The following is a 15,842-nucleotide window of genomic DNA, read 5'->3' as shown; positions in this document are numbered from 1 at the left end:
GCAACGAAAGGGGCCACAGACTGCTATGTCCAAGGGTTAAAAACAGTAAGCCCTCTGCATGCCCTTTAGCCTGTTACAGTGGATCACATAACAGACCTGGCATTTCGATACTCGGTGTATTTTAAGGGTGAGTCACAGTGAGGAAACACACTCCATGAATGTGATGGCATTTTGGAGAGCTTATGGTGCGCAGGCCCTTTGAGAGAAATCTTGAAAAAAATAGTACATATCAAGTGAAGTTCAGAGGAAAAATAAAGGCTTGTGAACTAAATGAGCAAACAGCGGGTGAAAAGCTATGAGCTGTTCCAATAGTATCAGTGGAAGCTGTTTAAATCCCTGCAGGTTTCTGACAGTGTGGTTATGCTTGAACTGCACATTGGTATAATAATAGCTATTTCACAGGATGACTACACATTATAGCTTCACTCTGACTGATGGAAAAAAAATCTGCCTTGTGTCTTCTGAACTGCTATTTCAGCTGAGAGTCTGCCACTGTGTTTATCTCCCTCACCTCCCTTGCTCCCTCATCCACCGGCTCATTTCTCACTTGAAACGTATTGAGTCACTGGCTCTCCTGACACATTCCACAAACTGAAACCTTACTCGCGTCTCTAAAAGCTTTCTCTTCTTCCCCACCGGTGCTTTTGAAAAGGCTACCGAACACCACCCAAGCTGACCGGTGATCGTTCTCTCTCCCTGTCCCTCCCTTCCCCTCCTTAATCTCTCGTCTTGCCGTACTCCCTTCGCCGGCCCGTCTTTGTGTTCCCCTCTCCAGCTCACTGACATCTTAATCTCCCCCCTTCTCTCTCCTCCTTTATCTCTCCTCCCTTCATCTCTACGCTCTCACTTTCAGTCAGAGCGTCTATCATGTTTTCTCAATCTTCGCCAACCGACTGCTCCAGGGCTGCATGCTCTATTCTTAGCCAGACAGATCGGTGAACCACTGGCCTGTGAATCTGGCTTTTTTTTTTTGTAATTGTGTACCTGCTATTGTGTGCGGACAAATGTGTATATGTGTGGCTATCTTCTGCATGTGTAATGCTGCCTCTCGACCAAGTGTGAACTAATCTCAGTTGTAAAGCACGGGACCTGCAGTCTGACGCAACTGATGCTTTATACAGTACTTTTGGAAAATATGCGTATGTGCTTTCTTGTAGTACGTAGAGATATATTCTCCCAGATGGCTCCCAGTACAACCAAAATAGTACGAAAACAAGATATAACTAGATAATAGTGAGCTTAATAAATGCTGGTTGGATGACTTTTTTCCTAAAGGAAAAGTTCAACATTTTAAGCTTGTTGTCTCATTCTTGGGTTCAGGACAAGGTGACAGAAACATGTCCTTTAACTGTGCGTGCATTTTTTTTAAAGAACCGTGCAAAGGTCGCTCATCGCTAATTAGCTTAGCTCAAATACTGGTAGTCAATGTGAAGTATCAGCCTGCCTCTGCCGACAGTCAGAAGATAAACTTTACAACATCAGTAAATGGTCCTGTATGCTTGTTGGGACTTGTTTATTTACCACGATATGGCGCTCTGGTTGTGCTCCATATTTTTTCACTTTATGTTATTTTAGATTCAAATTCATACCAGAAGGAGCACAGTGCGCATGTGCAAACTAATGCAGATGTGCTTGTGAGTTAATAAACGGTAAATATGTGTAACGTTTATCTTCTGACTGTCGGCAGAGGCAGGCGGACAATTCCCATTGATTACCAGGATTTTAGCTAATCTAATAATTGATGAGCAGCCTTTGCCAATTTCTTCTTCAAAAATACATGCACAGTAAATGGAATGGTTTCTGTCTGTTCCAAGTCTTGAACCTGAGAGTGGGGCAACAAGTTAAATACACTCAACAAAAATATAAACGCAACACTTTAGTTTTTGCTCCCATTTTTCATGAGATGGACTTAAAGATCTAAAATTAATTCCAGATACACAATTTTACCATTTCTCTCAAACATTGTTCACAAATCTGTCTAAATGTGTGATAGTGAGCACTTCTGCTTTGCTGAGATAATCCATCCCACCTCACAGGTGTGCCACATCAAGATGCTGATCTGACATCATGATTAGTGCACAGGTGTGCCTTAGACTGTCCACAATAAAAGGCCACCCTGAAATGTGCAGTTTTGTCTCACAGCAAAATGCCACAGATGCCACAAGCATTGAGGGAGCGTGCAATTGGCATGCTGACAGCAGGAATGTCAACCAGATCTGTTGCTCGTGCATTGAATGTTCATTTCTCCACCATAAGCCGTCTCCAGCAACTTCGCACAGCCATTGAAGAGGAGTGGACCAACATTCCACAGGCCACAATTGACAATCTGATAAACTCTATGCGAAGAAGATGTGTTGCACTGCATGAGGCAAATGGTGGTCACACCAGATACTGACTGGTTCGGAGTCCCCAGACTCCCAATAAAGCAAAACAATGCACATTTCAGAGTGGCCTTTTATTGTGGACAGTCTAAGGCACACCTGTGCACTAATCATGATGTCAGATCAGCATCTTGATGTGGCACACCTGTGAGGTGGGATGGATTATCTCAGCAAAGCAGAAGTGCTCACTATCACACATTTAGACAGATTTGTGAACAATGTTTGAGAGAAATGGTACAATTGTGTATCTGGAATGAATTTTAGATCTTTAAGTCCATCTCATGAAAAATGGGAGCAAAAACAAAAGTGTTGCGTTTATATTTTTGTTGAGTGTAGATAAAATGTTTAATGTGTGTAATATCGGAATATTTAATGGCATCTAGTGGTGTGATTCCAGAATGCAACACTCCCTTGGTCCCCCCATTCAAACAATTTACAGAAGTCTGTTTCACCAAGTCTGCTCTGAAAAATGTCAATACACAGATTATTTTTAGAGCACATACACAGTAAGGACAGGTCATGGATCGTGAGGAGATACTCCCTGATTTTGACAAAGTGATTTTTACAACAAACATTCTCTGGAACGGCTGGATAGGATAAGATCAACTTTATTAATCCCCAATGGGGAAACTGGTTTGCCACCATGGTCTGTATACAACATAGAACATACAGTACAACACAGGAATACAAGTACCAACATAACATAAGCATGGTCACAGAGGGAACGTGGTCCACTACCATAGTAAAATAATAGAAGATGACTCTACCTTTAACCTTTGCACATCACCAGCCTATCTGTTTTCCCCTGCTTCTGGTGTTTGTGCTTAGCTAAGCTGTCCTGTTTTGGCTTGTACAAACAACATAGTGGTATCAGTCTCCTCAACTAACGCTCAACAAAAAAGCAAGTAAATGTATTTCCCCAAACATCAAACCAGGTCTATAACAACAATATAGCTCAAAGCTCTGCAGATCGAGGTCATAGAATATTTCTCCTTGTATGTCATAGTGTTTCACACAGCAGAGTCAGCCGAGGTGTTATTTCTTGTTCCTAGCTTTTTTTTTTGGCTTGCATACAGTAAAAGCTCTCAAATTTAGCAACCCCGGGTCGAAAATGAGCAAGAGCACTTCAGCGGCACAACCAGCAAGGCTTGAACTGGCGGCAGAGTGTCATCCAGCTCAAAAGTGTGTATGTGTGTGGTGAGTCACCATGTTGTGTGTAAATGTTTATATGAATGTTTGTGTGTAAAAGAGCTATAATCAGGGTGTCATTACCACTCCTCCCAAGTGCTGCAAACACACACTTAAGTAGAGTGCTCACACAAGCCTGCTGCCGTCTGCCGTATGGCACAGCTAAAGGAAAAGGGTGGATGGGAGGGCAGCTTTTGGCGCATAGGAGCAACACACACACAGAGTTCCCTTTCAGCCAATTCAAACATACAGCTCGCTTATCTAAATCTGTGTCATGGCAAAGGAGGGCTGCTGCTGCACTGCAGGAAACATCAAATGAGTCTTGTCTAGTTTTGAGACTGAACACTTTATTAGCTCTTGAATCAGAGAGCACAGAAGCTGCCAAGACTGAGAAAATGGTGAGAGAAAGTAGAGAGGGGAAAATGTTGTTGACCCAGGACTCATTTTATTCATACACAAGTGGAATTGGCCTTATTATTCTGAATAATTATTATTATATTGAATTATATTATTAACACTGAAACTGTAAAAGAAAAAGAGCTCAATTAGTTCAAGAGGAAATATCTCTGTCCGATTTTAATTTTAAGACTTAATACTTGACAATTGAGATGGTCAATGTTTTTTTGTTGTTGTTGCAGAGCACACAATACTATCCCGTTCTCTCTTCATCTTACTGGGCATGTTGTGTGACATTATGCTCAGCGATAAACACGCAAGAGAAGTTTTGGCAAATATATTGAAATATATAATGTGACGTCATCATCTACTTCGTCTTATGCCATCTTGCATCAGCTGCAGAGTTGAGTAATCAAGAGGAAATTACATCTGAATTAGATTACTCTTTTTCTCATTGTAATGAATTGTGATTAGACAGGAGGCAGTGCGGCGTATTAACACACTAGCAGACATCCTGCCATACACGGAAGGTTGTAGATTTGAGGAAATTGTTTGCTGTGCGATTACGGTGCTGAGAAAGGCAAACCACTTTACGTTGTCCGCCTCATGTAAACTTTTAAATATCACTTCACACATACACTGACGGTGCACACAAACACAACACAGGAGATTAGTTTTATTGAACTCCCATGCTTTATCATTAAAGGCAGAGTGCCACTTAGCACACTACAGTAGGCTACACTTAACTATTCGCCACATTTATTTGTTTCTGCATGCCCCGTTAGAGTTAAATTACGGTCTTATAAAAGTGGTCTGTCTGGCAGTGTCTCATAAATGGTTGAATTATGGAGAAATGGGTTTGAGGAAGAATGCACGCTCGCTCGCTCACACACACACACACACACACACACACACACACACACACACACACACACACACACACACACACACACACACACACACACACACACACACACACACACACACACACACACACACACACACACACACACACACACACACACACACACACACACACACACACACACACACACACTAATCATGTCTATTAACTTAACTACCTGACATGTAAGCAAGTTTTATGCTGAACTCTTGGCATAACTTTGTAGGAGTATTATAAATGATTCTCCTCAGACTGTTAATTTGTCCTTAAAGACATAATTTTTTATCAATCATCTCACTTAAGTCTTGGCAAAATAACAAATTTAGCATTTTTCACAACTATTGCAACGGTTTTGAGGGGGAAAAATGACCCATGATACTTTTAGTTTTTCAATATAAAATGTGATAAATTTTACCCAAGTAACAATGAATAAAATGTTTTATTTTATAGAAAGTTCTCTTGCAAATATAGCGTTCATAATAAAGGTTGGCTAAATTAGGTAATCTGCAGAAGAGAAAAAAAAAATCTCTCTGGCCCCCCCCCCTGGTGGCTGGGCCCTAGAAAGCTTTCCCACTTTCTACCCCTTATGGGCGGCCCTGCCTGGAGGGATAGGCTTCTCAAATCGCGTTGTTGCGCCACACTGAAATCTGCGACCAATACGGATATGTGACCATAGAGCATGCACGCGTGAACCGAAAATCGGACTGGGTGTGCGACCAGACCAAATGCAGTAATAAAAACTATATAAAAACGTCTTTCTTTGCACTGATGGTCTCGTTTGCTGTTAAAGGTAATTTATGATTATGTGAGGAAACATGAGGCTGTTTAAAATATATTTAAATGTTGAGCTGCTTCAAGTAAAAATTTGCCAGGGGTATGAATAATTTAGGTTTTGACTGTATATATATGTTATTATTATCGAAAGTAGTGTGTTGATGTAGGATTCCATAACCCATAGTATACTGGCGATTGAGGAAATACTTGTTGTCAAGGCTGTTCAGGTTTTAAACCCAGCTGTTGCATAGCGCCGGTTTACCAGATAAGCAAAGCTTATTTGTATAGTCTGACTCATCGTCAACAATTTGGTTACATAAATCAAATTTAACATAAGCTCAGTTGGCAATGTATGCTGGAAAACAACACCTAGCCTATAGGCTACATCTATATTTTAACCAGGGATGGCCACGAGGATAAAACCATTGACCTCCACAATTTTTTAATTTGCAGAACAGAGTTTACTGTCACGTAGTAAAACCTTAATCGAAATTCCTAGAAAGCCCTATATATAGGTTAAAAGATACATAAAGCTTTGTATGATGATAAGCCTATACACACACACACACACACACACACACACACACACACACACACACACACACACACACACACACACACACACACACACACACACACACACACACACACACACACACACACACACACACACACACACACACTTTGATAACCACTGAATCACTAACTATAGTCTTATGTGATACATAATAGGGCTCTGAATCACAGATTTATATATTTATACATATATAATCTCTTTTCCCTCTTTGGCTTTTACCCCGCATCATCCTTTTGTCCAAATTTAGGAGGGTGTTCGGCGGTAAAGATACCACAACAGATAATTCATCTCCGACACTCATGCTTGGTTACTGTTGCTATGCATGGTGGATCGTTGCCGTCACTGGTGCATCCAATCGTGGAGCTATACGCATCCAATAGGCATGTCGGCTCAGACAGGGAGTCTAAAAACAGCATTCTACATTATAGCATATAATGAGAAGGGCTTCATCAGTGTTCTCTCCAAATGTCAGATCAGCTTTAATGATCTTCTGAGCACGCGTACACACACACACACACACACACACACACACACACACACACAGGAGCTGTGTATCGTATGCGAGTGTGCATGTAGTGTGTGGCTCGTTTCTGCATTGTTGCCGTTCTCAGTAACCCCACCTTCCTTTTATTTCCCTCTCTGCTATTAATTGTCTCCACTGATGCTATTCATTCTTTCCATGCCCACCACTTCTGTCTTTCTCCCATCCTAAGCTCCGTCCCCCAGGACTTGATCTTGCCTTATTGTGATTACCAGTCGTGGCTTGCATAAGTACAGTAGCTTCAATGAACAGAACAAATTGTTTTTCTATTACTCCCACAAAGAAAGTTTTCGAGTGTGCGACTGTACTCCTCAGGATGCACATTTATATGAGTGTGTCTTTGGGGACATTGGGCAGTAGGGGAGAACGGGGTAAGTAGGCACACTTTTTACTCTAGTGAGAATTGCTAAGTATTCCTTTGGATAACATGTGACGACCAACCCCAACTTGAATTTCTTGCTAGCATCAAGGCCAACAACCATCTGACAACTAATTAGCTTGCTAACCACAATCTAAGCTATAGTGTACCCTTCACACTTTTTATGGGTAACAAGTGTTTTGTTATAAACCCATTGTGTAAAAGCGTAGAAGAAAAATACTGAGGAGGTAAATATTTTAAATTTGACATGAAAAACACAAACAGTCCTCTCACCTCAAATTCAGCAGTCTAACTCCAAGGAAGACTATGTAAGTGACCTGATCCCAATTCTGGATATTTACATACCAAAATTTCACAGACAGCGTCATCTGGTTCCGATATATAACGATTAACCAACCCGTGTGACATATTACCCCGTTCTCCCCTACTCATCACATTGAAAGCTCACGGGGACACACTTTAAACAGCCACATGGCACACAAAGACCCCAAGAAACCCTCTCCTCTGGAACAGTAAAAGTGTAGCAGCTTATATAATGTTATTTATTGCCGCTCAAATGGCATATATGTCAGAGTAACTTTTAATTACTTCCTCCAGAAGGTGTGTGTATTTGATTTTACACCACATAACAAAGTTAGTTCAGCAGAGAAAAACAGAGGAGAAAATACGCTAGGCTAAATTATTGAGATGGGATGAAGAGGGGAAAAGAGATAAGGGTTACATAATTGAAGATGGACAGAGACCAAAGAACTGGGGAACTACCAGAGAAGGGGGAAAAAGGTGAGAGTGATTTGGAGAATGCAGGTGAGGCAAATGCAATAAAAGGAAACCAGTGCATAAGTGTGTTAAAGGCAAAAGGAGGGAGCAAGGGATGAAAAAAAGACAGCAAACACAGAGCTGAAGATAAAGAGCAGCAATACAATGACATGGAAGAGTGGTGGAAGGTGGGATTTAAAGGAGAAGCAGTGGCTGACGATTAAGGATTGGGACAATAGCCTATTAGCGGAGAAAGAAAGACACACAGACATGGGAAAGGGCTTGGGAGCGAAAGCGCCGGGCCGGGGCGGCTCTTGGTGCAATGCAGACGGCATTGCCATGGAAACGGATGGAGGGAAAGCGCAGACCAGGAGGAGGGGATTAAATATACCAAGGAAGAGATCACTGCTCGGCACCATGGGGGAAAGGAAGGGGGAGGTGGTTCCACGATGAGGGAAGGGCCCCGGCTGATAGAAGCGTAACAAGTGTAAGATAGATGTGAAGATAAACCAATAGCAACAAGATAGTTCAAAGATGGATTCGTAACAGAGATGTCCCACTCTTAAAGGTATTTTGACAGGTTCTCCATTGTTCCAGACACAGCCATGATACTGACGTCATACTACACACTTGTAACCTGATTATGTTTAAATGACACATGTAAACGTTGTATTCTTTACCACCAGGCTTGTATGGCAGTGACTGTGTCGGGCCCATGTTTCAGTGTAAAGTTAAGATGCATTTTTTTTAAGTGATGGGGGGTATGAGCCTGTCACCATGGCGCCACTTGTCTCAGGTGGCATTGTCTGAGTCCAGATCCGAGGGCGCGGGTTGTCATGGCAGCCGGAGCACATGGAGTTTGTCTGGGTGGGATGCTAAACACACATGCATGCACACACACACACACGCACACACGCACACACACACACACACACACACACACACACACACACACACACACACACACACACACACACACACACACACACACACACACACACACACACACACACACACCGGCTCTTACAGACTCTTTCTCTTTCTCTATCTCTCCCTCTCTCACACCCACACTGTCTGTTGGAAATACTCTTGACTGCGGGCTTATTAATAGAAGGCAGAACCCCTCTCTGCTCATCTCCCACACCCCCAGGACCCCATCATTCTCATCTCCCTCGCCACCCATTTGTCCTCATCAACACTTTGCTTCCACTCCTTCTCTGGCTTCAGTCTCACTCTTCAACCCTTTTGCTCAGCTCTGTCCCCGCTTGTTAAATATCCTCCTACCAAAGTCTCATAGTGGTGGCTTTGTTTGCTATCTGTTTATCCCCATAGCGATGGTGATGATGTGGGGTGTCTGTGGTTGTCATGGGGATGACGAGACAGACAACGGCGAGGGTTGCTTAATGAGCTTGGAGTTGCTCGGGCTAATGAAGTGGGACGGCTGCTGTACCATAGGTGTGTGCTTAACTGGCAACAATGAGCGGGCGCTTGTTAAAAGTCTCCTTTGGCGACTATCTGGGCTCCTATAGGGTGAGAGGTGTACCAGTTCCTACTGCATTTGCAATGATAATGAGCAGCAGGGATGCAGCACTAAAAACAAAAGGAGGCTGATCAGTTTGTTGCCCTTGTCATTGCTTTGTTAACGAGTGATGTACCTCCAAATGAAGTAGCTGAAGGGAGAAACAAAGTCATTTTCAAGAATTGAAATCCCTACTGTGGGGTTTTCTTTTTAAAGGGCCCTGCCTAGAAAGCCCATGTCTAAGCAAAGTCCCAGAAAATAGATTTTTACGGTCTTCTTGATGAAGCAAGCTTTGCCGACGCAACACGACTCTCGGCAACTTTCTAGTAATCCTGTCTGACTAAACTGTCACCCTGCAGCCCAGACAGCTCCCGTGCAGACGGCCGTGTCTGTATAAGTGCTGAGGTGTGAATGTACAGACACTACATGCTGTCTGGTGTCAACACCACGCTTGAGTGTGAATGTGTGCAAGCATCTACACAGATTATTGCGTAAAATAGCTTTGGGAGTTTGAAGTTCTTATATTACTTATTTGTTTACAGTTGTGGACACTGGGGTGAGAGAAACTGTTTACTTTTCATTTGTCTCTCTTTTACATCTTTTTCCTCATTTTAGTGTTTGAATAGTCTCTACATATCAGTGTGTGTGTGTGTGTGTGTGTGTGTGTGTGTGTGTGTGTGTGTGCATGTATGTGTGTGTGTTTGTGTGTGCCTGTGTAGAGTAGTCTTTGAGGAAATTGGGGAGATGTTAACGTGCATTAAGAACTCCGGGTGAGCTGCAAGAAGGACAGCGGGACAAAGATGGGAGTGATTGAAGGGAAAAGCGAAGGGGTTGTCAGCTGAAACTGCTCGAGTGCACAATCTCACGCGTTACTTTGACTGTCGAGTCACACAAGAGCTACAGTGTGTCATTACGGGGGGGGGGGGGGGGGGGGTGATGCCCTGAGAGCTTCTTCTGTGGATAGCCGCTCTCCAGCCCGCTCTCCATTCTCCTAGTGTCAGCAAAGCAGTCGCTGACTAAAGCCTAAATACCCATTCAGCTCAGCCCCACAACTTTCTTCCGACCCTGCGACTCAAAACCGTTCCTCAATCTCGCAAATTGTGTGCGTTTCTGCCCTTGCAAGTTAAGCTCCGCAGTCCCCTTGAAAGCTTATCCCCCCCCCCCCCCCCATCACAACCCATTTTAAAATAGCGTTCAAAATGGTCTGTAGTAATGTCAGCGAAGTGGACAGATGTATCCAATAGTGGAGGGATGTCCCAGTGGAAATAAGGTCAGAGGTGTTCACATGTTGACTTGCTTCAAAATACACATACAGTAGCTGAGAGAAATGTGTCTTGTCAATGCCAACCTGGATTTCTTCTTTATTTCTGGTGTAAAGTGTAAAAGAAAGAAGCAAACAGTGTGGATATTTCTTGTCCAACCCATTAAAAACGACATAAAAAAGTTTGACGGAAACATCCATCATCTGGTTCTGACTTTTTTGGGGGCGAAAACTCGGTCAATGAAAAAGCATTTGACAAACTGAATGAGAACGAGAACTCCTGCTCAGGGAAACTTACATCTGCGGAACGAGAAATGTTGGGTTTGAGATATTTTCGTAACACCTATTTTTCCCAAATGTAAAGGGCATCACGCCCCCAATGAAAGACTTCCTATCATAATGGTTCTCACCTCTGTCTTTTTTGTTTTTTTCGTCTTTAGATGGCGGGACGAAGAAGCTTCGCAGCACCATCCGACGGAGCACAGAGACCGGCATCGCTGTGGAGATGAGGAACCGAGTGACACGGCAAGGCAGCAAGGACTCCACCGACGGCAGCACCAACTCAAACAGCTCCGATGGAACGTGAGTGACCATCCATCCATACTTCCATCCATCCATCCATCCATACTTCCATCCATCCATCCATCCATCCATACTTCCATTCATCCATCCATCTATCTATCCATCCATCCATCCATCCATCCTTCCATCCATCCATACATACATCCATCCATCCATACATCCACGCATTACATTTTTTCATTTTTTTTTCATTTAACCTTTATTTATACTCGAGAGATCAATTGAGGGGTTACCCTAATTTGCAATGATGTTGAGTCAATTAATTGCCAAGCAAAAACAACAATACATACGCAATATACAATGCAAATACATCAAATACAAAATAAGCTGATAAAGAGACAAAACAATTGAAACATTTAGACAGCGATGCAGAATGGCTGCCATTAAAATGAAATGGGTGAAAGTACAATATAGCCTAATTAAAACAGTTGAAGGTAGAGTTCAGTAGATTTAAGATAATATGTCTAAATTTGTTAAAGGATATCAAGGTATTTATTTTAATTTGTTGCTGTAAATTGTTCCTGGAGTCACGGGCACTGAAGCTAAAAGCTGTCTTTCCAAGTTACAGTATACGGCATCCATCTATTCATTTCCTCTTTTCTCTCTCTCAGGTTTGTCTTCCCTACCACACGCTTGGGGCCTGAGAGCCAGTTCAGTGACTTCCTGGACGGACTAGGCCCCGCCCAGATCGTAGGCCGGCAAACACTAGCCACACCCTCCATGGGTAAGTCAAGAGAGAAGTGGATCAACAAAGCCATATTTTCCCTTTTCAACTTTATTCAATCATTTTCTTGTACTGTTGGATTCTTTCTGTGATTTCATTAGATTGTTATGTAGGTGCAAGATTGATACTCTGTTAAGTAATACCAAAAAACAGCAACATTGCATGCATATCATCACAGTCAGTTTTAATCAGCAACCAGATAGTCATAGGTTAAAAAAATCTGCAATGCAAATGTATCAAAATATTGTTGGGTGTGTAGAATGACTCACAGCCATAAGCTGAACATTTAAGCTGCGGCATCTAAAAATACAACACTATAGTGTATTCACTCAGCACGGATAAAGTTATTCTTGCATGAGGGTATAAATATTTCATGCAAAGGTCATTGCCTGTGAGAAACAACAGAACCGAGCACTGAGCTCCCACCATACCTGCTTGTGAAGATAAGACTTAAGGCTCTGTGTCGCCCTCTGCCGTTAGATATGGGCCATTGCAGCCTCAGTGAACCAAAGTTCAACTGAAGCCACGCAGTGCTTGAAGTTGTTTTGGTTCTGATTACGTCCATTTACATTGGGATATGTTTTTGTATCCCATCTACAGGGGATGTCCATGTAAGCATGATGGACAGAGGAGGACAGCTGGAGGTGGAGGTCAACCAGGCCAGAGGGTTGACCCCCAAACAGGGCTCCAAGAACATACCAGGTGCTCCAAAGTGACTTCACCTACAGTGTTTCAAATTCCCTTCACCAAGCTTCTTTTGTCCAATCTGTGTGGAGTTACAACTTTGTTCTATCTGGTTTGCTTTGTCCGCAGCGACCTACGTGAAGGTGTACGTGCTTGAGAACGGCATGTGCTTGGCCAAGAAGAAAACCAAAGTAGTGAGGAAGACTCTGGACCCCACCTACCAGCAGCCTCTGTTGTTTGACGAGAGTCCTCAGGGCAAAGTCCTACAGGTATTCCTTTTATAATTTTGGCCCATCTTTTCTCTTTGGTTACATAACGTGTAACGGTGTAAGTACAACTTATTCTCATTTACTCTGTAGGTAATAGTGTGGGGGGATTACGGGCGTATGGACCACAAGTGCTTCATGGGAATGGCCCAGATCCTGCTAGAGGACTTGGACTTGTCTGCCACAGTGGGTGGCTGGTACAAGCTGTTCCCTACCTCCTCCCTGGCTGACCCCAGCATCGGACCCCTCACCAGGCGCCTCTCACAGTCCAGCCTGGAGAGCGCCACCAGCCCCTCCTGCACCTAGACATTTCCCCCCCTAGACACTCAAGCGCCCCGGGCACACAGGCACTAGAGTCGCGCAGACAGGGACACATGTACTGTAAATACACAAACGACTGTACTGTAAGTGCAGGACAGGTAGGCATAGACACACACACACACACACACACACACACACACACACACACACATACACACACACACACACACACACACACACACACATATATATTTATATATACCCATGTACATCTGTGCAGGAAGTCATATTCGACACATAGTTGCACATACCTTGATCTCATCCCCATCAATACACTCACATCGGCACATGCCGTCACATCCTTTTCACCACGTCCGTATTCTCCATCCATTAAGTTGAGATAAATGTTCAGCAGGTCCGACTTGAAGTAGACACAATTTTCCCAGAACATGTAGCACTTTTCACCTCTCGCATTCCGCCATTTCCCACCCACGACAAAACGTTCCACTGGATGCCGTATTCTGCATTTCCAGGGTACCGGAATATCCCACACACCACGTCTCATCCCAGGGCCCATTCCGATGCCAGTTTCTAAACTCTCTATGCCAAAACTAAGAAAAAAAAAACTTTATTTTCTAAAAAAACCAAAGCAATTGTTATTGTTGTTATTATTGCTATATAGGTAGTAGGTGAACTAGAATACAATATAAAGTATGGATATGTAGCAGAGTCAATGACTTAGATGTAATGCAAAAAAGAAGACAACACACTCTACACACACACACACACACACACACACACACGAGCTGAGAACGGCAGGCCGAAACACTTACACATACCTGGGCTTGGGTATTCACATAATGGCTATTATGTGAGGTAGCAACACAGCTATTCTATCATTTCCACAGGGCAGAGTTTATATATATAGATATACATATATACAGAGGGAGGGAGATATTTAAATACTTATTTGTGTTTCCGTATGTATCGGCTGCATTCTGCATGTTCGCTTGCAACCCCCTTATAGAGACATTTTAAAGTGCTTAAACAGTTTTATTTAGCTTGCCTTGACGGATGTACCAGGCGTGTGTTGGCACTTTATTTTGCACTGCACTAAGGTGGGGTAAGGGTTGGGAAGAATCGTGGGCTTTGGACACAGGGAGAGAGAGAACGCTATCGTTGCCAAACTGCAGAAGAAGAAAAGAAAAAAAAGCCAGCAACCCATTCGCCGGTGAACACATTTCTGATCCTGTTAGAGTATAAAAAGGACTGTTGAACCCGCCGGACACTGAGCACAAAAGACGATCCAGTAAATGCGTCCCGGGGTTTCCCTTCCCACATCCAGGGGGTGCCACAGTCTCACACTAACTCTCTCTCCATATATACCAGCACCCAGACACGTGTGAACTTTTGATGTCATCTCTTTTTTCACACTCTTCTTAATTGACGAAGGAGGTGTCTCTCTCAGATCACAGCCACACACACACACACACACACACACACACACACACACACACACACACACACACACACACACACACACACACACACACACACACACAGCTGGTACACACTCAAACCTTTAACCCCTCCTACCTTCTATTCCATCACCCATCTCCGTCACAGCGACTGTAACTGAAAACCTCTTGTAAAAGTGTAAACATTTATTTGATTCCAGATGGGATATTCTTTTTTTTCTTTTTTAATATATTTATATATATATATATATACAGTATATATATATACAGTATATATATATACTGTATATCTGACTATTTACGCCAGTATTACTTTGCTAGCAGGGCGATTGTGTACCTGCCATGTACGGTAGTTTTACTTGTTTCAGGTGCAATATGTCACTCTTCATATTTCCTGTCAGACGGGTGTGTATAAGACGGCACTTTACTGTAAAATATGTATTATGTTTGAATTTACAAAAACGCGGTGTCTGACCACCTGTTTTTTTATTGTCTTATTGTTTGATTTATTCTTCTGTTTTGTTGGGTCACACTGCAGTTTGCATATATTTTAATTGAATGCCAGCATGTAACTTTAGTGTGTTTTTGCTTTTCAATGTTAAGGCCCGCTGGGGTAGCTGGAACAGGTCACTTCTGCCACTGATTTTGGACTTCTAATTTCCTCAGATCTTACATTTAAAAAATCCAACTGTCAAAAAATAGAATTTTTCTATTATTATAATTTTTTTAAAGAAATGAATCTACCCGACGAGATTCTTCTTTTTTGTAATTCAAAAAATTGCTCCTTTCTTATAACGTTTACCTCGTACAATTTCCAATGCCACTGGGTGTTTGAAGCATTTTATTTGCCTTTTGAAAACACAAACAAAGGTGAAACTGACCTGTCGGCTGTTTGAGTAAAATGTGCAATGTCTGCGTCTACAATGATGGCAGAGGAGCAGCAGGGAAAACTCAAGTTTCTGGTGTTTACCATTTTCTTTATGATGGAAAAAAAAATCACCCTTCTCTTTCCGCGTTTTGGATTCCGTCTTGAGACCAACACCAAACCTTGTGTGTGAATAAAGACACTGAGGACTGCCCTAAGTCTTAGAAGAAATGCACGTCTCAAGCTATTAAAAGCGCACAGGGGTTGTTTACGAGCTCACATTTGGGTTTTATTACCACCGTTTGT

At 42.7% G+C, this 15,842-nt stretch overlaps 1 protein-coding gene across 1 annotated transcript in view; it reads left to right on the top strand.

Moving 5' to 3' along the window:
• The window catches only part of rims3 (regulating synaptic membrane exocytosis 3), a gene marked incomplete at its 3' end in the record, with an annotated part of 34,522 nt that extends 21,284 nt beyond the window's left edge, over positions 1-13,238 (top strand). The window contains exons 3-7 of the mRNA XM_080045787.1: positions 11,117-11,258; positions 11,870-11,982; positions 12,583-12,684; positions 12,796-12,935; positions 13,026-13,238. Coding sequence (XP_079901913.1) covers positions 11,117-11,258; positions 11,870-11,982; positions 12,583-12,684; positions 12,796-12,935; positions 13,026-13,238 — 710 coding nt within the window. The remainder of the gene's footprint in view (positions 1-11,116; positions 11,259-11,869; positions 11,983-12,582; positions 12,685-12,795; positions 12,936-13,025) is intronic.
• Between the last annotated feature and the right edge of the window lie 2,604 nt (positions 13,239-15,842).

This window comes from Ammodytes marinus, assembly GCF_949987685.1.
Source record: "Ammodytes marinus genome assembly, chromosome: 17".
NCBI lineage: Eukaryota > Metazoa > Chordata > Actinopteri > Uranoscopiformes > Ammodytidae > Ammodytes > Ammodytes marinus.
This window is presented reverse-complemented; position numbering and strand designations above follow the sequence as displayed.